At 39.4% G+C, this 25,652-nt stretch overlaps 1 protein-coding gene across 2 annotated transcripts in view; it reads left to right on the forward strand.

Moving 5' to 3' along the window:
- PRKG1 (protein kinase cGMP-dependent 1) overlaps positions 1-25,652 on the forward strand; it is a 533,626-nt gene that overhangs the window by 410,850 nt on the left and 97,124 nt on the right. For both annotated transcript variants that reach the window (XM_074830170.1, XM_074830169.1), the window contains exon 7: positions 186-280. In XM_074830170.1, coding sequence (XP_074686271.1) covers positions 186-280 — 95 coding nt within the window. The remainder of the gene's footprint in view (positions 1-185; positions 281-25,652) is intronic.

The following is a 25,652-nucleotide window of genomic DNA, read 5'->3' on the forward strand; positions in this document are numbered from 1 at the left end:
ATGGTTGTTTGGTGATGCTGAGGGAAGAGTGCAGGACTCTGGAGAATTACATGGTTCCCAGGGGAGATATGGGCCGGAGATTTTCTTGAGAGATCCTGGACATGATGAATCCCTCTCTGAACAAATAGCTTTTATTTGTTAATTAAAAGTTTTCTAAATGCTGGGGGTGTTTGGCTTTTCAACAGGTGAATGTTACTCGTGAAGACTCCCCCAGTGAAGATCCAGTCTTTCTCCGTACTCTGGGGAAGGGAGATTGGTTTGGAGAAAAAGCTCTTCAAGGGTAAGTGCTCTTTATGACGTAGCTCTTATGTTGAGACAATTTTTCAAGGACTTCTGCAGCCTTCAGAGGGCTCTTGCAATTTGGAAAGAGATTGCAAGTGGGTTTATGCTTGGGGAGTCGGGCATTGTCACTTGGTGTTGCATGTTGCAAGGAGGCATTTCTTTCCAGAAGGGGTTGTTGGGCGTTGGAATGGGCTGCCCAGGGCAGGGGGGGAGTCCCCATCCCTGGAGGGGTTGAAGAGTCGGGTTGACCCAGCACTGAGGGATCTGGTGGAGTTGGGAACAGGCAGTGTGAGGTTCATGGTTGGACTGGAGGATCTTCAAGGGCTTTTCCAGCCTAGATGATTCTGTGATTCTGAGGCTGCACCTTGATGGGGAAATAAGGTTTGTTTGGCATTTGAGTGGCAAAATGTAGATCTTCCTGTGTTTGTCAACATCAGAAAGTAGTTTACCTTTGCACTGTCTTGCCTGACCATGCATTTGATGATCAAAATATGTGGTGTTTTGCAACTCTGGAATATTTTTCATGTACAGTAAGAGCATAATTGTGGTCTTCTTGATGGCCTAGATGGCTGAAGACAGGGCAGTGATGGTGGTTTTTAAATTGTTGTACTGTGTGTATGTGATTTTGGTGGAAGTGGGAATTGTATGTGAGTGACCTGTTTTATATAAACATTTTGCTTTGGGGATGAACTAAGAGAAACTGTAAATCCATATTCAACAGGTGATTATTATCAAAACCATGCTTTATTTCCATAGGGTGGAATAAGAATACGAAGAGCAAAATATGTGCTTTAGGCAGGAATTTGGGGCACCCATTCATCTTAATGGACAAATACTCATCTCATGCTGGGTACTTACCTGTACATAAGAGCTCTTGGGCTTCTCTTTGATGCTGTGGCTTCTCTTGGATGCTGTGATAACATGTTCAATCCCTCCTAAATCAGTCTTCATCCAAAAAGAAGGCAGCAGAACATTTGAAGGCCAAATTTCTTGTCACTTCTTGGCAGCCAGGGAGATGTATCCAGCACAAAACTTGAGTCTTGCCCATGCAAATCTATACCTTCATTATAAAATAATATGGTTATCCAATAAATGCCCTTACTTCAGTTACTTTTCTAATACTAGCATGGAGATGAACTGTAATTTTAAATTTCCCCCCACAAACACATAAGATAGACACACTTTTTTTCTTCATTTGTTTAGAGGGGCGCCAAAACTTGACTCTTAGAGCTGGTATGTTTTTAAAACGGTACCAAATATGTAGTGGCATCTACTCTAATAGTGAGAGCAGGCAATAGTGTGCCAAAAAAAATCATCTTTTGAAGAACAGACGATATGGGAAATAAAAGGTATTTCCTACCTTGCATCCCTAAACTGTTCTAGTGACATGCAGCACCACCATGATGAGAATTTCTCAGCGTTTCAAGTGCAGTATTTTGGCTATCAGGCTCAGACTGAGATTAGTTAATTTACAATAAATACTTGTCCGTGTATATTTAAATATTCAGTACATAATAACTTTGATCTTCTGAAACTAAACAGATACTTAATAAATGAGACTATGTTCTCAACATGAAAGGCAAGCATAATACTGACTTTTTTTTTTTGCTAGGGAGACAGAATACCTGAAGTACCATACCTCCAGTTTGCTAATAAGCTCAGTAGTTATGTAGCTAGATTGAAATTGAATACTATGAAAATATTGTAATGTAAAGCATCCAGCAGCTCGACAAATTGGTAATAAATCAGTATCTTTCAGGACTGTGTAAGGTATCACTTTTCAGAAACTTGGGAAACATTTAGGATGTTTCTACTACTGTAAAACACAGGTATGGCTGAGAACTCAGGAAAAAATCAAATTTTTAGTGTATATTCTTTACTTTTTCATCTTTGACTAATTTTTCAAAACTCTGTCGGGACTTGCTTAGCAATACCTAATTACATGCTATTAAATTATATTGTGATTTCGCTTGTGTAGGACATGGTAACAACTAAAAGACATTTATTCCTGACAATATAAAATAATAGTTTCAGCGTCCATTCAGCACAGCAGGAGGACACAGAACAAGCATCTTCTAGTCTCTCACAGAAATATGTATACTGACATAGACATCAGGCGATGACATACGTTATTCTGGTTTTCTCACTTGCACCAGATGGCACGTATTATTTCGCAGTATCCCATTGCACACCGTCAGGAACAAAACACGTCGTGAAATGATCAGCCACATCATCTTACAGTAATACTGAAGGCTCCCAACTGTTGCGTTGTTCTCTTGCCTTCCTGGCTAATTGGCACCGAGGTAGCTGATGTATAATTTACAGTATAGCAATACATGTTTTACAGTGTACTCATAAGCAGTTATTTTTTGGTGATGTTTTCTTAATTGGAAGGAAAACATTTTATAAGACTGTTCACAATAATTATTTCAAGCAACAGGGAAATAACAATTCATTCAAATAAGCAAGGAAAATAATGCAACTTTGTGGCTCACATACAAAAACTAGCTAATAATTACTAGCTAATAATAATTAAATATGTTTTCTTAATTGGAAAGAAAACATTTTATAAGACCATTTACAATAATTATTTCAAACAACAGGGAAATAACAATTCATTCAAATAAAGAAAGGAAAATAACTCAATGCACCTTTGTGGCTCACGTACAAACACTAACTAATAATTATAGCATCACACAGCTGAATCCTTGCACGAGAGCATGTGTCTGGACCACACTGCATCCTTTTCCAGAGGTGACATTTTTAGAGTGGCCATCCATCCATTGGATGGAAAACATGGTTTGGTCTGCAGTAGATGTTCTTACAGAGAACGATGGGGGAAGAAAGGAGGACAGAAAAACAAATCTTTAGAGATATAAGAGAAACATCTTTCTCCTTCAGAAATTGTTTCCTATAGGCCAACTCTAAAGAGGAACAGCTTGAACCACTGGCTCCTTACTGTAACATTATATATTACATCATATATTGCATTTAGATAGAGCTGTCATTTTGAGTGCTGTGGGTTTCACCTGCTTTGGAGATCCAGGAGGAGCTCCAGACTGTGGGGCAAAAGAGCATTGGCACATGGCAGAGGGCTGATGTTTTGGAGAGGTGGCAATGGAGCCCACCTGGGTGAGCAGGAGAGGGATTCTGAAAGAAATATTCATAGTTCGGTTCATAAAAATTTGACCAAACTGGCCATCTCTTGAGGTCCAATAGCTGGGATTTTCAGGTGAGCGTGTTGGCTTTTAAAGGAGGAGATCCCTAAACACTCATCAGCCTCAAATCTCCTGGGTAGTGGCAAGAGAATTCAGGGGAGTAACCCACGCTGAAGCTGAGACAGGGCTTGCCCTGGCCTCCATAATATATGTGTAACTATTTTATTTATCTATGTATAAATATAAATGATGAAAGTGCGTGGTACTGAAAAAAAAGTAATGGGAATATGGATGCCTCGCTTTAGTTTAAACTTACACAAATATATGAAACAGTTTTAGCAAAGAAAATTTTTCCACATGGTAAGATGGAAATGGCAGCTTTTTTTAAGGCTGTTTTACTGTATTTCTAGGCTATTGTCTTTGAGAGGAACGTTTTTAATGCAGTTACTAGAAGAGGTAGCTACTTCAGTGTGGCTGGGGCAGACACTGGCGAGGCAAAACAGGATGATGGAAACACAGTTTTATTTTGAAAGCAGCTTAGTTTGCTCATTTGTCCATGTGAGCTGTCTGAAAATAATGAAATTACTTGTTTCTCACTTAGAGTTTATCATCTTCAGTTGTGTTGATTTATAAATCCATGCAAGCCTGTATTTGCAATGTAATTAAGCCCAAACACACATTCACTTGACCACGAGCAAAACTATAGCAGGGTGACAGCCAGTTTGAGGAGACGAGGGAGTCTTCATACAACTGGTATAAATTATTTTAGGGCACAGCATATGGAAGAGGCGTGGGAGTTTGGGAAGCCTTCCTGCCTTGAGGGTTGTGGTGGGTCAGCTCATGGATGAGACTGCCGAAGGAAGCTCCTGCTTGGTGCAGAGAGCCCCAGCCAAAGGGTGTCCTCCCTTCGTCCTTCTCATTTGTAAAGAATAAAATACAGATTTTTTTTTTGTTTATTGTTTCAAAATGTGTTTGTGGTGCATAGGGTGAAGAAGAAATTGGGGTCTTTGGGTCGTGCAGGAGGTGCTCTGCCGTGGTGACAATTATAGTGATAGTTGAGCTACTGTAACAGATTTATGTATAATTTTTTTGTTACCTTCACAATGATTTGAAAATGAGTATGGTAGTACCTGTCTCTCGTGGGACATAACAACACATCTTCCTTTCAAGAAAGTTTGTACTATTTCCCATTTATATCTCTGCCTCTGGAGGCTCCCATGTAGTTATTTTCCCAGTGTTACAAAAACCATCTTCCTCTAACTCCCCCAAATCCCTAGGGTATGTTTTATGTGCTGATAATTCACAGGAGCAGTAAAACAGTATATATCTGTATGGGTAGGAGTGTCAAAAGACAATTTCCTTGCTGACCATCCAAAAACTATATTTCCCACTTAAAATAGTGTGAAGTGCTGTGATGGATGTTGTCATCAGACATCAGGAATGCACAGGGAAATATTAATGCATCTGTAAATCAGAATTGCAGCTGGCAATGTCAGAGCTTTAGTTCTTCATAAATTAATGTAGGAACTGAATACAATCCTTAAAACTTTTTAAAAGGACCAGTAGCTGATAGCTGAGATGAGAATGAGACATCAGTAAATAGGGCATTAGAGTATTGGCAACGCTATCGATTTGCTTCTTTTTCTAATATATGGTTGTTTTCTCTTGCTGCAGCCAGGGTTATGAGTCAGGCTCCAGAATTAATCATTTTATTAAATCTCTATAAATGCTGCAGGAGGTGCTGGGGTCCCAGTCATGCTCCTCTTCTCCTGCTCTAATTCCGAGTTTGCTTCTGTGTAGTTGCAAAAATGCTGCTGCTAAACTGACCTTTACATTGCTCCTTTTCCCAGATAAGAAGCTAAAAATTTGGGGTTTTGTTAAAAACTTAATTGCCAAAACCTGGAAACCTGTTTAAATGCCACACCTTGCTGCCCTTCCATCTTCTTCCTTGCCCTTTCTATCTTTTTTCTTACCTGTTTTGTTTCTTTTTTTTTTTTTTTTCCCAGAAATTCTTTTCCCCTGTTGCTAACTAATAACTTTTGAAGGACTACAGGGATTTATTTACTCAGTTCAAATGCTGAGGGAATAAGACCATTTCCTAGCAGTTGGAAAATAACTAACCTGATAAATGGTAAAATGGATTTGCATGGTGGCATCTTCAAATGTTTTCAGTTTTGCAAGACACACACACAGTCCCCCATAAATTTCAGAGCTGCCTTGGCTGTCCTGGAAAGGAAACGTGCAGGCTGTGGTGGATTTTTATTTTATTTTATTTTATTTTATTTTATTTTATTTTATTTTATTTTATTTTATTTTATTTTATTTTATTTTATTTTATTTTATTTTATTTTACTTTATTTTTTTTTAAATGGATGCTCCTGTTCAGACTGATCTTCACTCTCACAATAAACCAGGGTATTTTTCACACTCCCTTGCTGTCAAATGTTGCCTATTCTTCCTTTTATTTTGCACACACAAATTTCTGCTTACTACAAATCACCTGTTGGGAGGTATCTAACAGTTTTTAATTTACTAAATACCCTGTCATTTCTCTCAGCCCTCGCTATGCCTGAACAGTTGTGTCTCGAAAAGCTTTTTCGATGTTGAACTTCTCAGTGAACGTAAGAGTTGTATTTCATCTTCATCAGACACCTTCCTTGTGATACCATGCTCCCACTAAAACTTTACTATCTACTGACCTGTTAATCTAATTGTCTTGAATTTTCTTGGGAAAAGAACAAGAAAGTGGGATGGAGGATAGGAAATGTTTATTCCTCTATAACATAGAGGTGGTAGTGCAAGTATATAAGTGGCAAACAGGAGTCTTATCTCAGGGTAGCATCATAAGATATATATATATAAATATTTTAAAAAATATACATATAAAAACATAGATATCCTACAGGATAATATAGTTTAATTTCTGTTTCTCCAGGGAGAAGTACTAGTCCTTCTGTTGCAATCAGTGTGGTTGGAAAAGAAACATCCAACCACCAAAGAGTGTTGGGAAAGGGTCTGGGCAGCAGCAAAATTACAAAGTAAGAAAGCAAATGGGGATCTGTGGTGGAAAAGGGATGGCCTGTTGCATTCTAACCTGTCACGCCAGGGGTCATGATGCAGAGAGATTCACTGTTCCCATTTCAGCCCAGTTAAAAACAGAGGAAAGAAAGGAAAAACAACCATAAGGTAGAAATTCAGTTCAGGATAATGTAGTTTTCTAGCCAGGAGCCCCGTGGAGATGAAGATGTACCAGTAGTGATGGTCATCATAAAATTGAAGCAGTGTTTCAAATGTTGATGTGCAGGAGAATGAGTCTAAAACCAACCAAAAAAGACCCTTTTAACTTTGGCTAATAGGAGGGAGCAAGTTGGGAAGCACTTTTTATCACTGCTGTTGCTAAATAATGGGGCTTTCTTTAAGTCCAGGGTGTTTTGTAGCCCTTTTGCCCGGCACCTGCAATACTGTGTGCGTAGCTCATGGACCGTGGATGTGACACACGGCCTCCAAGGACCAGCTGGAAGTTATTTCATCCATTATGTCAGCTGCTTTTCACACTTACTACAAGCGTTGGGTGATCTTAAAAGGTATTTCAGCCATTATGGCTCTATTTTCCATCTTCCTCCCCTCCCTGGTTAGATTCCTTCCTATAAAGCCAAGCGAGCCCTGGGAGGTGGGAGCAGGGAGTGATGGCTGATGGGTTTTGACCCATGACCCTGAGATGCAGAGAACACCAGATGCTTTTAAAGGGTTTGGAAAAGCTGTTGGCAAACCACTGAAACAAAACCCTCCCGGAGGCTTTGGAGGGTAAGAGCTCAAAAACCAGGACAGCTGGAAGTGAGGAGGCAAACTGACACCGAGACCGTGTCACCATATGGCTCCCCGCAGGGTTGGCTTTCTTCCTGCAGGCGTCTGTCCACTGCTTGGATCAGGAGAGGTGGCTGGGTGGACCTTTGATCCGATTGATCTCCTAAGGGCACACCACGGCAGTAATTAAATGCTACTAAAATGTCTCCCTGTCCAGTCCAGGTTGGCTTCTGGCATGTTTGACTGGTCTCAAAGCCCTTAGACAGGGGATCGCTCCAGCCCAGATGAAGATATTTTATGATTCTGTTGTTGCAAAGTAAATCATGAAATCTTCATCAGGGCCTTTGCGATTTGTTTAATTACATTATTGCAAGCACTGATGTAGTTGCTTCACTTTCTCCAAGTACACATTCCTCACCCTTTATTTCTTCATAAAAAACAAGTCAATATTACATTGGCTTGTGCATGAGCTTGCAGTAAGCATCTTCAGCTGGTTGCCAAAAGCTCTTGGTGCTCCAGGAAGTTCCCTGGCAGGGAAGAGGCTCCCCATTAAGGGACTCATCCAAAGCCTTTTAAAATGAGCTGGCAGGTTCGCCCCGATTCTTCTTAGGCATGCTCTAACTCACAAAAATATAGCTATGCTTTTGTCACCTAGGAAAAATAAATCTGGGGGGTTTTTTGAGCTGTGTTGACTTTAGCCACCCTGTATATCAAGAAATGAGGGGAAAAGGACCCAGAGGGACAGAGCAAGATGTGTTGGCTCTAACAGCATCCTGTCTGGGAGCGCTGCGTTGTGACTACACTTTTCCAACAGGAATGAACTGATGTTATTGACTCTTCTTGTCTTAAATAAGAATACAGCATGGATCACAGCAGGTGAAACCAAAGGTCCATCTAGCCTGGCATCCTATCTTTTACTGCAACCAGAATCAATTGCTGAAGAACATCCTGAACTGGTGGCTTTAATAATTTATAATCCTTGGTGGGTTGTCGATTTCCTTTTCAAGCATGTGCAAGTGGTTTTAAAATCCATGTCCTTCTTTGGCAATTAGTTCCACAGTTTAAGTGTGCAGGATGAGAAGAAATGCCGATTTTAATGTGGGGTGTTTTTTTTGGGATGGGCCATCTGCTCCTTTTACAAGATGCCTCCAAATTCTCATATGTGCAGTTGACTTCCTGATTTGCAGAAAGCTCAAGAGTCTGTTGTCTGACACTACAGATGTGGCAACGAGCTATTTAATATGAAGACAAATTTTTCTTTACTACATTTACAGTTTCTAGCATCTTAAATGACTTGGTAAGATCTCTGGAACTCAGTCCTACTTTTTCTTTAACAAGAACCACACTTTTTATATAAAAATACATGGAACGAGCTAACTGACTGCAGTATCATTCTGCATTTTGACAAACAGATTTCAGTCAATAATTTGAGATTTTTTTACTAACTTGTGTGCTGGTGATATAGAAAGCTGGTAACATCTTAGTCAAGCAGGCGTTGGTGAACCTTCCCAAAAGCTGTGCAGCTTTTCAGACTTGCTCTGCATGGCAAGTTACACAAGAACTATTCTTCCAGGCTTGAATAGGCAAAGGGTTTCTTTAGGACTAAAGTAATACAACAAGGAGAGCAATTGCAAAAAATCACATCCACAAAGGCTCTTTCAATCTCTATGTTTAAATGATCACTTAAAAATCTCAAGCAGGGATGGAGCTAAGCAATGAGATGATGAATCGGGGAGGGGGGGGGGGGGGTGTTTCAGCTGCTTGATTTCCCCCATTGTTAAATATCTTGCTTCCAAATTTCTTGAATTTCAGGGCAATTGACTTGGAAATGAGATGCAGCTTTATTTTATAATAACGCTGAACAAAACCCATTTCAGTCGAGCGACAGTAAACACTGAGTTAAGGAGGAAAAACAAATGATTATGTACTTAACCAAGATCAGCGAACACTAGAATTGGAGTCTTTTGTGGCTTATCAATTGCCTGCCTCGTGCTGCATTTCGAGCTTCCACTTTGCATTTCACAAGCATGTTCACATAAAATACGTAATCATGAAAATACATCAGTTACTGAAGGAATATAGACAGTGGTATTAATAGAAGGCTTGTACACAAAGTATTCCTTTTTTTTATTTATTGTCTAATAGAAAAAGAAAACAAATATCTGGCTTTTTATTTACTCTATGAAACAGAAAACTTCTTTTGGGAAAGATAGCCATTAGGAGACAATTAGCAGTAAATTCAAAATTTTACTACTCTTCTTCTAGCAAAAAGTACATAAATAAAGTTGCTCCAATTTCTACAGAGAAGTTATGCTCAGAGCCATCTTCGTGACTCAAATATAATTAATAATTAATCAGGTTGTTTCGAATCTTAAAGCTAATAATCGTTAGTTTTTAAGAGCACAGCTTATTAATAGTTCTGGCTTTTTTACAACTGAATCATAGCCTGGGAACTAAAACTGTATATTTGCTTTCCTTTGAGGATTCAGTCCAACAGAGCAAGCACAATATTCCTCCCGCTGAGTTTAAAATATATATAACGTTGGGCAACAAGATTGTACCAGATGGAAGAAAACAGAATTACAGGGGTTTTATAGTTACGAATATATTTGCTTACACTTACTGCAGTGAATGTCTCTGAGAATTTTTCTGATGTCCTTTTGCCTTAGCGTTATTTCAGAGCTTGAAAGAAACCCTATTCCTGAAATTGTGAATGCATGGGAAATACCACGAAGGTATTATATTGTTGCTTTTTATTAGATAACAAAGCTTCTGGAGCACTATTCGTATAAAAGTATATGTTCTTATTATATTTTTTTTTTTTAAATAGCACAATTTGGGTGAAGTATCTTCTTATATGAACCAGGATAAGTAAAACCAGTTAGTGATAGAAATTATTGCAGGGGTCAGATCTGGTAGTTCTTGCTTACTTAAAAAAGTATCAACCTGAGACTGCAGTTTGCTTTTCTCAGCTGACAGATGTGAAATAGCCTGGAAGGGCTGAAGGCTTCTTCTAGTTCTGGCTGAATGCTCCAAACTCTTCCCCTTTGCCTCTTTTTATGTTTTTTTGCAGACAATACCTGTACTCTGCAAAAGAAAGAAAAAACCAAAACAAAGCAGAACAATCCCACCTAATTTCTGTCCTGCAGCAATTTGTAGTATTTTGGTGGTTTTTACATTCTTAAACAAGAAGATCTTTATGTCAACATATTGAATCAAAACATTTTATCCTGAAATTTCAAATTTATGGTGCTTTTGTCAAAATGCTGAAATGCTGGTTTATGACAAAAGTTTCTAGCTGGGAAAAAAAATCCATAATCCAAAATAAATGTGTTAATAGGGAGAGGAGAAAAAAATCCCTGTAGACCTCAAGAGGAAATCACATGTTTTCTTGGGAAACTGCTTCCATCAAGATACTCCTGCTAGCTGTATTCAGGTTTGTAAACATTAAGTGGAACTGAAAAATACAGCACTGAATTATAATTCTCTTGACTTCCTTAAAAAAAACCCAACTAAAGATGACCACCGGGGATGCAGAGGCAGAAGTATGAATTACTGCCGGGGATGCTGCTTGCGAACAGCCTGCCATCTGCTCCACCTAACTACCTGTGATGCAGACAAGATAATTCATGTTAGCTAACCCTCGGAGCAGGTTTACAACAATATGTAATCATAGGGAAAAAAATGAGCAAAAAACGTTCTACGTGTGTTGGTGGGGTTTTGCCTAACTCCTATATCATTTACGCAGCTGTGTGTGTATTTAAATGTGCATCCTTAAGTGTCACTGCATTTAATGACATTAAAAAAGCAATGCCTGCTTAATGGCACCTCCCAGGATGGTTGCTTTAATTTATAGACAATCTTACTATGGCATAATGTGAAGTGGCTCCTCTTCAAATCTCCTCTTCTTTTTATACTCAGGATGGATTTGGTCTTTTGTGTCAGGCCTGTAACTCCATATAAACTAGCTATCATTTACAATTTTTTCATCCATAGAAAATTGAGGGGTTTTTTTCTGCAAGGATGCATAGTAACCCAGTATTGGGATGTAGTGCCTAGTCATTTTGTGACCATTATAAGGCCCCATCATAATATGAAATACTTAATATTAAGCCTCGTGATTTAAAAATAGCAGAACATTCTTTATAGAAGCATATTAAAATAATTCCACCTCTAAAAATATAGACTAATGTATTTTCATGGCTTTCATTTTGCATACTGAGTAATTTAAATACAAAGGGTAGGCCATTTGAATTAGCTAGTGATTTTAACACTATCATGGTTTAGCCATAATATAGTAAATTAGGCCCTCATCCTTGGAAGAAGTTGATGCAAATTTGCATTATTACATTTCTAATAACCTGGTTTTTTCTTAATCATGTTTTCATATTCAGTGTTATGAACAACACATAATGACTTTTTGATTTCATTTATGTCATCCAAGTTATTCAATAGGGGAAAAGGGTCTTCACCATTATAGACCTGCTATTTTTAAGATGACTTTTCTGTAACATGTTGTCCTGCAATGACCTAATTCCCTTTCTGAGGTTTCCTGCCCATCAGGATCACAACGCTGATGTTCTCCAGCATTGGCCACTGGCTACAGTTTATCTCTCTCCTACATGCAGCAAACCCAGAATCCTGATTACTTTGGGTTTGCTCATAGTAACACAGTAGGCTATGAGTTAAGAAGAGGAATATTGTGTACCAACATTAAAACTAGGTAAATTAGCACTTAAGGGAAGTTGGATGGATTGTATAGTTCCACACACCATGAAATAAGCAATGTCCCTTCTAATTTATAGACTTTTTTTCCCCAGAGGGCTGCATACCCCACCCAATTTTGCTTAGGGGTCAGTAGTCTATAGGTTTACAGGGACACAGTGACCCTTCAAGGGGTGATTCATCATATGCTGAAACTCCTTTGCCATCTGGCCCCTCCAGAGCTGCCCAGGACATGCAGACAGCTGGGCTGGATGGGATCCTAGCCTCATGGAGGGCAGCTGAATCCTACTTGGAGGCATCAACTGTATTTCCTTTGGGACTAAAAAAAAAAAAAAGCCTCTGAGTGGCTGCATATGACAAGTATTACCAGTGGGAAGCCTAGTGATGAACATCTATTCTTCACATTTTATGTTACGGCTGTCCAACCATTAAGTAACGTGGTTAAACACCACAGACGTGTTCAAAATTAAGGATGAAGTATTTATAGGACTGGAGCTGACTATTTGTCTGTATGAATGCCTATTTGATTCTATGTTGTTAGGAACTCTACAGTGTTAAAAGACCATTTTAAGATCACCCTTTTCAAGTAATACTTATTTAAATTGACAAAAAGGTCTTAGAAAAGCAATGTCCTCTTTTACAGAATTCAGTTTAATAAACTGTTTGAGCCCGGAGTGTCCAATTGTGAGGTTTTTTTGGTTTGCTGGCTTGTTTTGTCTGAGTAATGTGCTTGGTGATGGGCTGAAGTCTCTCTCTGGCAGAGCGATAGCATCATTTGTACCCAAAAAACTGCAGTTTAGTTTCTGAAGTCTGGTGCAAAGAACCTGAGGCCCTTATGCAAAGCTACAGCTTGTCCCCAGAGCGGTGGACCGCCTCAAGAAGCACTTCTGCAAGTAATAGAACTTTTCACAGCCCAGAGGCTTTGCTTCCAGTGCCATCCCATTCCCTGCCAAGAGAATGGAGCAAAGTCTGGGGCTGCGTGCCTGCCATCTCACTGGAAACTGGGGGCAGAAGCAATGGCTTAAGCACCCTGCCATAATGCTAGGCAAAAACATTGATGCAATGAGAAACCTTCTTTTCTTTGTTGCTTTTTCTGGTTAAAGAAGTTGCTCCTTTTCCTGGAGCACGTCAGGTACTAGCAGTTTTACATCCTGGAGATATTTTCTGTTGAAGAGCAAACCTTATGCAGTTTGTTATAGGGAAGGATGGTGGAGAAGCAGCTGAAGATGGCTGCGGAAAACGCGGTGTGTGATTAGGTAGGTATTGTGTCCTGTGGTGGAAAAAACCCATTCAGACCACGTGGACCAAGCTGGCTAATAAATTGCAGAAAGGAATCATGTCTGCATTGGTATTTAATGATATCTGACTGGGCTAATTGCCTTCGTAGCGCATGGTGTGTCACCCTGAAGCATGGATTGGTGTTGTCATCTGCAAAGCATCGCTCAATGAGTAATATCAACCCGGTAGCAATGCAGGGATGACTAATTGTTTTTTTTTTTCTACCCACCTTTTCAGCTGGCTTTTATTATTTTTCATGGCTTTGTTATGGGGTGGGAAGCTTTTCAATTTGGGTGGGTCTAACACTGTCAGGGGTGGTAAGCGACTGTTGGCTGCACTAGTAGTGGGAGATGTGCTTGTGTGTCCTGTAAACTGGTGATGAGAAATTAATTCCTAATCCAGGCATGAGCACAGCACAAGAAACATTACTTGAGCTGGCAATTTGGTAATCTCTCCAGAGATGTGAGATGTGGTCCCCACGCTTTGTGAAAATGGCTTTATTGTTGGAGCAGATGAGCATCAGGGTTGGGCGATGGCTGCAGGATGTCTAGACCAAGTCTCTTAAGGTTTGCTTTTCTGCTCCTCCTCACCTTCCCTCCATACGTACAAGGAGTTTTGTAGCCTGTATACTATTCCTATACTATATATATTTCTATTTCTTGAAAGTCATCAGTCTACCAGACCCCTGCTTTGAATTTAATTATTATAAACATCAATTTTAAGTCTTAAAACAGATCTTTTCCCCATTTCAAGACTTGGCAGAGGGGCTATTTATGCCAGCAATGGTAAATCAAGCTCTGATGTCTCCATTTTCAGTTATAGCCTCTAAACATGAAGTAAGTTCCATTGACTATTGATGCAAACAATACAGTTAAGCTTTTAAGTACTTGGTGCATTAAAACGTGTTGTCCCAGCCTGTCCCTGTCCCCGTGGGGTGTCGCTGAGTCTCCAAAAGGAGAGCTGGAGCCAGCCTCACCACTGGGAGCTTAGAGAGCAACTAGGCTGGCTGGAAATATCACCCTGACTGTTTTAACATTTAAAAATAAATAGATTGTGTTATCACTAAACAAAGTCAGGTCTTATTTTAGGCAAAGGTGCAATCTGAGCATAACTTTTGCAAGACGCGGCAGCACTCCCATTACAGCATTGGGACTTCATGTGCAAAGCTCATGTTACATTTATGTTTGGCTCCGATAACAAATGTCTGAAAGCTGATTTTTTAAAACGGTTTTCATATTAGGAGAGTGTGTTATTTATTTGTAACATTGATGTGGATATTCACCTAAGCTATCTGTTTACTTAACACAAAAGATTCAGGTTGTTATATGCAGCATTATTTATGAGTGCTCCTTATAGGTGCTTAACGACCTACTAACATTTTGTTAGGCTGAACAATGTTATCACTGACCCTCAGAAACTTTGTCTGGGGCTTGAACTTTCCATTTTTAAATTGAATTTAACTGGGGAATGAACTATAGCTGTGCCAATTGTGTGGGACAGTGTGTGAACTGGTCCAACCCCACAGCTGGAATTGGAGCTGTACTGGCAAGTTCCCCTCTAACCATCATAGCTGGGATACTGCAAAAACAGCAAACAGCTTAAACAAAGGTTTATTATTGGGACATACTGCAGCATCTCGGTAGACAATGTTGTTTGGGAGCCTTAGGCAGCTTTCCTCAATGCATCAGTCTGCCCATGAATGAAGGTGAAAGAGGACCGCAGCCTCAGCGCTGGGATTAGCTTTTTGTTTCTAGGTTTTTATGGGATAGATTGGACTGTGCTGCCTTTTTCATGACTGAGTTATCTGCTTTATTAAAGCCTCGCCATTACATCGGCACCGTTGATAGGCATCTGGTTGGTTGAGAGCCCATCCAGTCCCTCTCACGTGGCCAGGACCTCTCCTTTCCTTCATGTGGCCCTGTCTTCTGGTGCCCAGCCCTGCAGCAGTTGATTCTCAGCAGGTTTAAGCCTCCAAACCTCCCCTGTCCTTTTGTCCTTCTGTAAACACAAGGCCCTTATCCCTAAATCCATTTGCTCTTGTGCTGCCAAACTATGCTGGCAGAAATGCTGCAGCAGGCTGATTTCCTTAATCATGATTATTGTCTTCCCTGTTCTGCTGTCTCTCTAACTAGAGTCCCCCAGCTGTCTTTTCATTCCCTGACCATCATTCATCAAGCTTGTATCTCCTTTCTCTGCCCAATAGCTCCCTGCTTTTCTCTTTTCAAAGAGAAAATGGACAAGATGCAGTTCTGAACTGCTGTCCCATGTCCCACCACAACTCTGTCCTCCTCCTTTGCTGCTGCAGATGCAAAAACATTCTCACCTGGTCTCTTCTTGGAGTCATCTTCATGGCCCCTGTTAACATATATCTTGTCTATAATCTGTATCTTCCTTTGCTCTTTCCCTTCATTTCTTGTTCTCTCTTAGATCTTATCCCTCACCAGATAAGCACATTTTGATCTCCACAGTCACAGAGATAGGAGCTGCTGCCCCATTCTCCTCTCTTCTTACCACTGATACTATTTGTTATATTGAAAGCTGTTGGGATTTCTTGTCTTCCAGTATTACTGCATCATCAACCCGTGATTTAAGCTGGGAGGGACTTGCAGAGGGCATCTGGTACAAGTCCATGCTCAAAACAAGCCTAATTAGAGCAAGTCGCTCAGGACCATGTCCGAATGCATGTCCATGCATTACCCTAAATGCATGGATTTTCTTTTTCTTTTTCCTTTCCTTTCTTCAGCTCTTTGTCTATCAACTCAACTGTTGGTCCTGTTGGTCTTTTAGTAAAGCCACTCTTAAGCATTCATAAAAAAACCAGGACCAGCAATCCATTTTTGTCCTTTCAGAGTTGTCACTGAAATTCAGAGCTGTCAGCTGTGGCCTTCTCTTGGCATGTCTGACTTTCTTGTTGCTATAGATGGTGGAGAAGCCATGTCTGTTCTTCAGCCTCTGTGCAGGGATTTGCAGGGGTTGTTTCCTCCTTTCTCTTTTTACTCTCTTCACTGGGACTTCAGCTCATTATCTCTGTCCTGATGCCTCACAGCTCATTTCTGGATTTGTCTCCCTCCAAACAGGAATCTCGGCTGTTTCTTTGATACCTCTTAGACACAACTGGCTGCCAGTGTGTTTCCAATAAATTATGCAGACTTCCCACTGGTTTCTTCCTTCATGCACAGCAGTGCCATCCTGTCTGTCCTTCATGTCTCCAAGGCACATGTTATCTTCAGACTTTTCCCCTCCAAGCTAGGTTAGATCTGTCAAGTTTTCTATACAGAAGGTCTCCAAGATACTTTCAAATAGCAAAATCCTCCAGAGGTTACTGCTAAAAACCATAGCACAAACTCCAGGTCACCTGGAAAACAAAACGTTCTAAGACTGTGGCTGCAATTACTGTTATCCTAAGTGATTGCTTTGACCAGGACCCTTTTATTTGGGTCCTGAATCCTCTGCTTTCTTGCCTCAAACACCAACTCTTCATCTGTGCTTTCATGACTTACTCCCATCCAGCCTTTTCCCATATTCACCAGTGATTCTGGCATCTAATGCCCATTTATTACGCTTGTCTAAAAAGTATCTTTGTGCTTCTTCCTGAAGCCCCCCCAGCCTGGGAAAAGTTCCCTGTAAAGACCCAAAAAGCTGGCCAGACTTCAGTCCTCCTTCAAGATCACCTTTATTACCATGTGTGTGAAGTTTTTTCCCATGAGTAGAGTCCTAGTGATGTGCTAAGACTACTTCTTGTCCTTCTGAGCCATTATATACAGCAGTCTTCTGTATATTTTCTTCTGTTCCTCACCAGTCAGCCACCTTCTCTTGGCCTTGAACTGGAGTGTAGATTTTGGTGCCAACATAATAAATTGTTCCTGACATAGTTAGGAAATATACAGGTATTCACCCCTAGACCCTCTAGAAAATGCTGATTTGCTGACAATAAATATATTTCCTGTATTTATTTGAGCAAAATATATGTTTGTTACTGAGGTCTCTGCAGGTTTTTGCTGTTACAGAGTGACTGTGGCCAGTTGGCAGATGTAAATGATGCTCTCAGGAGTTACGCCATCAGTGCAACACAAATCATTCCAAGTCCAACAGTATGAGAGGGGAAACACTGAGCTGCACGTGTTGGATTGAATGCAGCCATTTTCAGAGGTTTAATTGTGTTTCTATTCAATAAAAAGGGAAAAAGCTCATTTATAAGTGCTAAGGCTGCGGACAACCTTTATCTCAATGTAATCTTAGGTTTGCTCAGGCTGAAACAAGTGTCACAGGTTTATATGGCAGAACTTTACTAATGAAGCAATTTCACTCTGACTGCTAAAGGGGCTGGCAGAGATTTAAATTCATATAATTTTTATATTGCTATAAAATTCAAATTTTTTTCCCCCAGCCTCTGGGCTTTGTAAAATGAAGTTCTTGATTCCTGAAGTCTATAGCTATAAAATACACATCTTTAAGGCACTTGCTAAATTCCATTATTTCCTCAATCATGTTATAATTAAATGAAAAAATGTTTTCAATTATAGAATTGAGAAGAAGCTGGAACATTTTAGAACAGTTTTTGCCATGATCTTATAAAGATGATAATGGCTGATAGAGCAGGTTAATCATCATTTGTCCTAGGTGCTATTTTATTTTCCCATTCCATAGTGTAATTTTAGATATAAGATGTTTGGGAACTTTACAGAGAAGTTGTCTTAAACTGTGCAATAATGTGAGTCTTGTAGTTTTGGGTTTTTTTCCTTTCAAACAGAGACCACAAACTAGTGAAAAGAAAATAAACTCAGCAAGAGGGGCTAAACATTAAGTAAGGAGAGAGAGATGATGGTTTTGTTGGCTTGACTTTGGTCTCTTGAGTCCAAATCCACTTTGTATTTTCTTAGTGTTTAAAATATTTTAAATGTAATTTTAATATATATTTTTATAAAAATATTTTTAAGTATTGCTTGTGCTGATGACACAAAGAAGAAGTTTTTTAAAATTTCTTCCAATTAAGCCGTCTATTCTCTTAGGTAACTTCACTGTTGAGGTGACCAGCCCAAGTCAACTATGAGTGAAGAATCACAAACATTGGCAAGAGCCTGATGATAATCTAGCTAAAAATCTACAAAAGGCATTACTGTGAGGATACCCTGACTTTTAATTCTTATATGTCTTCTGCAATGCCTGAGTGACTTTTGCACCATGCTGTGGTAGAGATGGTGATGTGAAATATGTCGATGAGCTTCTTTTAGTCCTGGACTGTAACCTTCAAAATAATTTTGTCTCCTACAGTTGAGTAGGTGGGGTCATATTTAACCCAGGGGAAAAAACCAAACAAACTGAAATTAAGTCAGGAAGAGAGAAACATGTGTAAAGTTCCTTGCCAAGGAATTGCTTTTATAGACTGAAGACATACAGGTCCTTCATGCCAAGCTGGTGTGCAACTCCAGTCTAGAGCCACCTCCACTACACACTTGATTGCGGAAGCGGTCAGGAGCGTCTTCTCAACTCTGTGCTGAAAGGACAGGAATTAAGCAAGGTAAAACTTGATGGAAAGGTTTGGAAGTTAAAAGGAGTGGAGTGTATATGCCAGCCCATAAATAGCCTGGAAAGACTTTGCAGAAATTATGCACAAGCTTTTATGCAAAAGCTGTAGAGTAAATCTTTCTTCTGTCAAATAACTGGTAGGTGATACGTGTTACCCACTGCTTCTGCTGGTGAGGGCTTCCCTGTGATTTTAGTATCTTGACCTTGGACATTTTGAAATTTCCTCCAGTAGTGGCTGAAACTTTGCAAAAGGAGATGGAATGAATTTTAAACTCAATATTACTATGTTCTGAAGCCAGGTATTTCCAACATCTTACATTACCATAGGTAATGTAGTGCTTTTAAAGTGAAGATAACTCTAGTTGTGATTTTCTCTCCGATCTTGCATCTGAAATCCTCATCTAAAATTCTTTTAGTGCTTTCTTCAAACTTTCTCTGAATATATCTGCCTTAAGAGCTGTGAGGTGGCATAAAAAGGCATTTGGTTCTTGTTATTCAGGTGACCTGGAGTTTGTACTGTGGTTTTTAGCAGTTCTTAGTGCCAGACTGAAAGTACGTTTTAGTCTACAAAGTGACCCTTGTATAACATGATTCTTAAAAATTAGTTTACTTTACTGGAGAGAGAGGGGAATCATGTACAGGAGACAGGCAAAACTCAGGTGAATGTTGGCTGAAAGGGAGCTCTGAAGGTCTCTGCTCGACGTCCTGCTTAAAGCAGGGCTGTCACAGATGCTGGAGCAAATTCATCATTGCCTTGTTCAGCCTGATCTTGAAAATCTCAAAGAATGGAGAGTCGGTCACCAGTCGACCTATTGCACTGCTGTAAGTTTGTCTTAAGTTTTCCATCATGTCCAGCCTGAACTCCTAAATGACAACTTGTGGCTGCTGCTTTAAAAAAATTCCTGGGGAAAAAATACCAACAGACATAATTTCAATCAAACAGTCTGGCATTTAACAGGGATTGTTGCAGCTACTTGCTTCAAAAAACTATTGAGCCCAGTCTTTTATTGTAATGAAAATGGGAATATATCTAATCTGCCTGGATTTTGAGGGTGTCCACAAGAGCAAAGGAGTTAATCCATATGCATCACAGTATATTTTTTAATCTTGTGTCATGTGTCCTTTCTGGACAGGTTCCTAGAGACTTGGAGAAAGACTTAAATAATTTGGCAGTTTTGGAGACATCCCTCTACCTAGGAGAGTTGAAAATCTTTGGAACGCTGGGAAAGTCTGAACCTTTTGTGCTCTTTATTGCCCTGATGCTACAAAGAATTTAGGAAAGATTTAGGTTTTAAACTAACCTCCAACGTGTGTCCTTGAGCAACGTCTGATGTTTTACAGACGAGGATATTGCCTCTCTAAGCAGGGCATCTCAGAGGAATGCAAGCTCATTTAGGAAGTGTTTTATCATTTTAAAACTGTTCACAAAAGGCTTGTAATAAAGTATTGTAGTTAACCTTATAGCCTTATTTTTCCTTTTTTTTTCCTTTTATGGATGTAAAGGATACTTTTCCCATGTGGAGATTCCAGATTAAGGATAGTGAGAGTGGAAGGGAAGTATTTTAATTGTCAGGAGCTTTGATTTAGTAATGAGACACTGACACTGCATTCCTCCCGGCGCTCAGGAGAAGTGTTGGACCACTTCACAATTTGTGCATCTTCATTTTCCATCCAGGCTCAAGAGGTTATCAGTACCCAAGGCCTGAAGAGAGATGAGTCAACCACAGGAAAAGGGACCCTTAAACCCAACAATTTTCACAAATTTTATTGCTGATACTCCCCAAGAGCTGCAGAAGTCCTCAGTTTACCTGTGATTTTGGTGATAGTTTTGTTGGCAATATTTGCATACCCAAATGGCTACAGTGTTTCCAAAATATTTGCACTTTATTGTCATGCTTTCCAATATTAGTTCATCTCCTTTGCTTTTCAAACTGATGAGAATATTTGAATATATATGATTAAATTCCTTCCCTTCCATGACTGGGAAAGCAGTCATGTTTATTTGAAAAATGTTGCTTGTGCAAAAGAAAAGCAAGCCACCATATTCAGGGTATTGATATGTGCCAGTAACCATATGGGAATCCAGGCGGCTGGATTTGTATCCTTAAGAGCCCTGTGCCAACAGAGTGAGACTTGCCAGTCCCCAAAGTCATTTAGGATGTTCAAAGTCAGCTGGGTTATCTCTGCGCAGCACTCCTCTGCCATGTAGGCAAACCTTTACATTTCAGATTTAGCTAGGATTAAAAAAAAATACACTTTTCTTAGAGGTTGTTTTTCATGAACAGCAGACCTAACTTAATGATGTGAGGTATTAAAACTACCAAAGAATGGTATTTATTCCTCTTGGTAGACATAGTTTAGTGGATAATGTTATACAGGATCAAATCCACTATACTGGATGTCGTCGTGGTCATAGGCATGTATTTTATCTCTTTCCTTTATTATGAGCATGTGATGAGATTTAGATTATGAGAATAACATGGTTTCTTGTCTTCATCAGAGAGGAGCAGGAGCATGGTCTCATCCAATACTCCTACCCCGAGTTGATAGGAAGCACGTTATTGATGTGCACAGTTTAAAATGAAGGTGACATGCTTGATGGTAGACTTTGATAAGGCTTTGCTAGAATTCCTTTGCCAGTAGCACTGCAGACTTTTGTTAATTACTGCCCTGACTCTTTGCAAATGTTCCCTCCAGACATAATTTGTAGTGGTTTGTGGCTTTTATATGGCACTGTCTGCAGTGAGTCGGGACCTGCTGGGGAAGGATACACTCCAAGAGACATGGTTTAATTAGGGCACACTTTCATTAGTTTACTCATCTGCAATCAGACAATAACTAATCACTTGCAGGTCATGTCATCTTTTTTCAGTCCCCTCACCATTTCTAGTCCTAAGTGTCTCTTGCAGGAACTGTAGGGACTAATGGGAGGCAGGTCTTGGACTATGGGTTTCTCAGCTTTTGAAATAGAGAGTGCAAGTGGGCTTCACTGAGGACAGATATTAGGTGGATATATGCTCAGCGGAGGTTGAAGGACCTCAGTTTCCTCCATGTCCTTCCTTGCCCAAGGAAATGCTGCTTATCCAGTTTAGTTATACATTTCCACCTCCCTGTTTTGCTTCTCTTCTCTGTCCACTGGTAGGTTGTAAGCCTTCATGCCAGCTTTGTCCAATTTTGAAAGGAAAAAATTAAGGTACAAGTAGGTTCCTACACTCATTCCTAGAACAGAATACACAAAATCATTGGAAACAACCTTTTGTTACTTTTGTAGATCATGAAGCATCATGTTTGCTGCCCAGGTCCAGAGGAGCATACAGAGACAGTCGCTGATGCCTTCAGTTTTGAGTTGTGGAGGCAAAATGTAGAGGCATCCATAGGTTACAGTCTGTCGAGTCATCTTTGCATAACACTGAACTCAAGAAACAGCTTTTGCGTTGTTTTTCCAATTTTCATTTGAAAAATTAAAAGCTATTTTGTGCATGTCTTTTTCATGTGGTAGCCAGAACGAGACAGGCGCAAGAGTTTAGTTTCTTCTCTGCTTCAGTAGGTCCTGTCTTTGTAAGCAATAGGTCTCTTCTGATGGCAATTTGGCCTGAGTAAGCTGTAGAAAATTAGACATGTAACAAAATCGTGTGATTTAGTTCAAATATTATGCTAGTCTTCCTTGATTTAAATAGCTTAAACAACGAAAAACGAAACAGAAACCCCAAATTCTTAACCTGATTGTTTAATTCTGTACAAGGTACTCAGAAGAGCATCTGTTTTCATTACCTAGACTTTGATCTCAGATTTTATTCAGGCTGTTTAACTGGATGAAATTCTGCTCATTAACATGCTTTTAAAATTAATTGGTTTACTAATTATAGGACTTTGTTTCCTCCAAACGGTTTTATTCTTTAACAAGGTTAAAATATCAATATATCCCAAAGTGAAGCAATTATTTGAGAGAGTTTGGTTTTTTCTATTCCCTAGTTGTGTTTATCTCTAGTGATTTATTAAATAATATGCTAAAGTGCAGCTGTCAAGTCCTTCATGAAGAAAATGGGTCAAAGACCATTTCATGTGGCTCTGTATGACAAATTCTGTGGCTGCTGCTCGGTCAATTACTTTTCTGCAAGTAATCTTTGCAAAATTGTGTGGTTTGCTACTTTTAATTTTTATTTTCAAAATACTTTCATTAGTGCTGCCAATTTTTTAAGAAAAGTAAAAAGAGAAGCAACAATAATGTGCATATGTAGGTATGTAAACACAGTCATCTCGGTACATATGAAACAGTTTATTCTGTTCAGAACTTATTAAAATGTGACACCTGCTCAGTTCAACTGCAATGCTATTTATTTTGAGGAAATCTGTATGCAAATAAATGGTTTCCTCTTTACCTGTGTTCTTGGTCTTTTGGCTTTGTCTAGCTTTGCATTACCTGATCAAGGCTGGTAGATACGTACCTTATGCAGAGTAGGTCTGCAAGGCTCCAGTTTTTAGAACTCTTCTGATTTGCCCAAGATTTAATTGAATTGTCCTTAAATGTGATAATTAATGTTTAATACATCTTAAAGACACTTTTTTCACCCACTGGCTGATTAAAGTAGTAACGTACTGTGTGTGGTAGGATACTAGTGCACTTTTTTTTTAAGGAAAAAATTGGTAATTTCATACCTCTGGGTTGTTTCACATAGGGAATATTATTAATTACTTGCCAGTGAGACACTAGTTCTTCACAATAATTCAGAATAAATTACAAGAATAATTGGTTTAAATCATTAATGGATTTGGTAAGCAAGTAGCTATTAACATCCTAGTATCAGTGTTACATCACTCAGATTCTGCTTTAGTCTTTCATTTTATCAATACTAAACTTAAGCCACATTTTACCCACAAAAATACCGATATTAATTCCTATCGACAACTGCGTTTGCTCTTCTCGGTCTTTCTGGTCTTCTGAAAACACTGTACTAAATCATATAAATATTATTAAGTGATATCTATGAGAGGCACTGGGCATGTTCCTGATGGAGTGCATCCACTGGAAGCTGTTTTCCCATCATTAGAGGATAATTTCTAGGCATTGTTGCCATCTCAGTGATGGGAAACATACTCCTTAAGGCCTGTCAACAGCTCAGACCACTGTCGATGGACTCCTCTGCATCATGTGAATTGGAATATGGTGAAATTCAGCATTTTTGCCTCGTGCGTTACCAGCTGCAAGACCGACAAGCATTGCGTGATGAATAGAGGTCACTTATGAAAAAGAGGTATGGCCCAAAAATGCTAATAAGTTTGAGTTCCTCATGTCCCTTGTATTTTGTCGTTTAGTGCAAAATGTGCCTTTCCCCCCCACAATGGCTCTGTGCAATGGTGGAAGAGCATAAAAATATACAATGTAGTGAAATTAGAAGTGGTGTAGATTCAAAAGGGGATGACAAAGATGGAATGAGTGGAAAGAGGGTGGAAAAGAAGAACCATTGCAAGTACACGTAGAGGAGGACTTTATAGCTGTAGCTATACAAAAAAAGGGACACTGCAGTCATGCCTGTACACACAAAACACCCCAGCAGTGTCATTTGCAGGACTTTTGAGATTTGGTAGTTGTAAATTTGCAAGTACATTTTGTTGCAGAAGCTGCTTACAAGGCAAAGAGCTCCCCTTTCACACCAGTGACTCCTATTGCCTGCATGCCCAAACTGGGACATCACTCCTGTAGTGAGACAGCTTCCAAGTGACCAAAACACCAAAAGCTCCTAAATGTATGGTTTTGTGATACTTTTATCAGTTTCACCCATAAATGATCGTTATATAATTAGCTCTGGAAGAATTTGGTTAAATAGAGGACACTCACTTTTATCTGTCATGGTCAACATGTTGCACAAGGTCTTTGTGGTTGTGACAAGAATTAAATACTGAAGCAGGAGGCAACAACAGTGGTTTCAGTAAAGAGAAGGCCAGAGTGATGCTGCTTAGTAAGCATGCAAAATCCTGCTACCGTACAAATCTCCTTTTAAAAACATGTTAAAATGAGCATTTCTGGGAAGGAAATTAAAAGGTTTTAAATGAGTAAGGTTTTTTCTTTAGGCCCACAAGGCAACAAAATATACAGATTAATATTTCTGAAATACTTGTGTAGATACAGGAAATGTTAACTTTTGTTTGTAGAAATTCAACTGGAAATATTTATTCTATATTTCTAAATATGAAACACAAATTTATTCTGAGACAAGATGATCTAGTCTAACTTGCATCATTGTCACATAAGCTGATAATGCAAAGAGCCCATTTCTGGCATCGTTCTATAGGACTGGAATCTTACCACTGGGATGTGCAGAGTTTGCTACTAAAAGTAAATACAAGGAAGTTGTCAATCCCTGGATCTAGCACAGACTCATTCATCCCTGATGGGTCTCAGTATGTAAAAATTAAAACAGTTGAGAAAAATCTTGAAGTCACTGAATAGGAAGGGAAAAAGCTTGAGAGGGAAGAAACCAACTGTGCAGGAACTGTTGTCACCAAAGACCTGATGTCTCCATGAAAAATCACCTGTTAAGATTGAATTACTGCCATTTCAATTTATTATTACAATTCAGTTTATAATTGCAAATAGAACTGAGCTGGAAATGAAGTTTCACTTATACCTTCTTGTGGTCTTCAGATAGTCTGTTAAGACCTCAGGGATCATTTGGTTGGACTGTCAGTAGAAGACCTGCTGTGGCCCCTTGACCACTCACACCTCCTTACACCTTGTGTTCAACTCGCCCTTCAGAGTGAGTTAGCAAAGGGATAGTCCTTGCCATGTATTGAGGGATGCTTGGTGGGATGTCTGCAAACCCAGCCATGACGAGATGGATGCAATTACACCATTTTAAACCAGATAAGGTTCCACACACA

This window comes from Strix aluco, chromosome 7, assembly GCF_031877795.1.
Source record: "Strix aluco isolate bStrAlu1 chromosome 7, bStrAlu1.hap1, whole genome shotgun sequence".
NCBI classification, from domain to species: domain Eukaryota; kingdom Metazoa; phylum Chordata; class Aves; order Strigiformes; family Strigidae; genus Strix; species Strix aluco.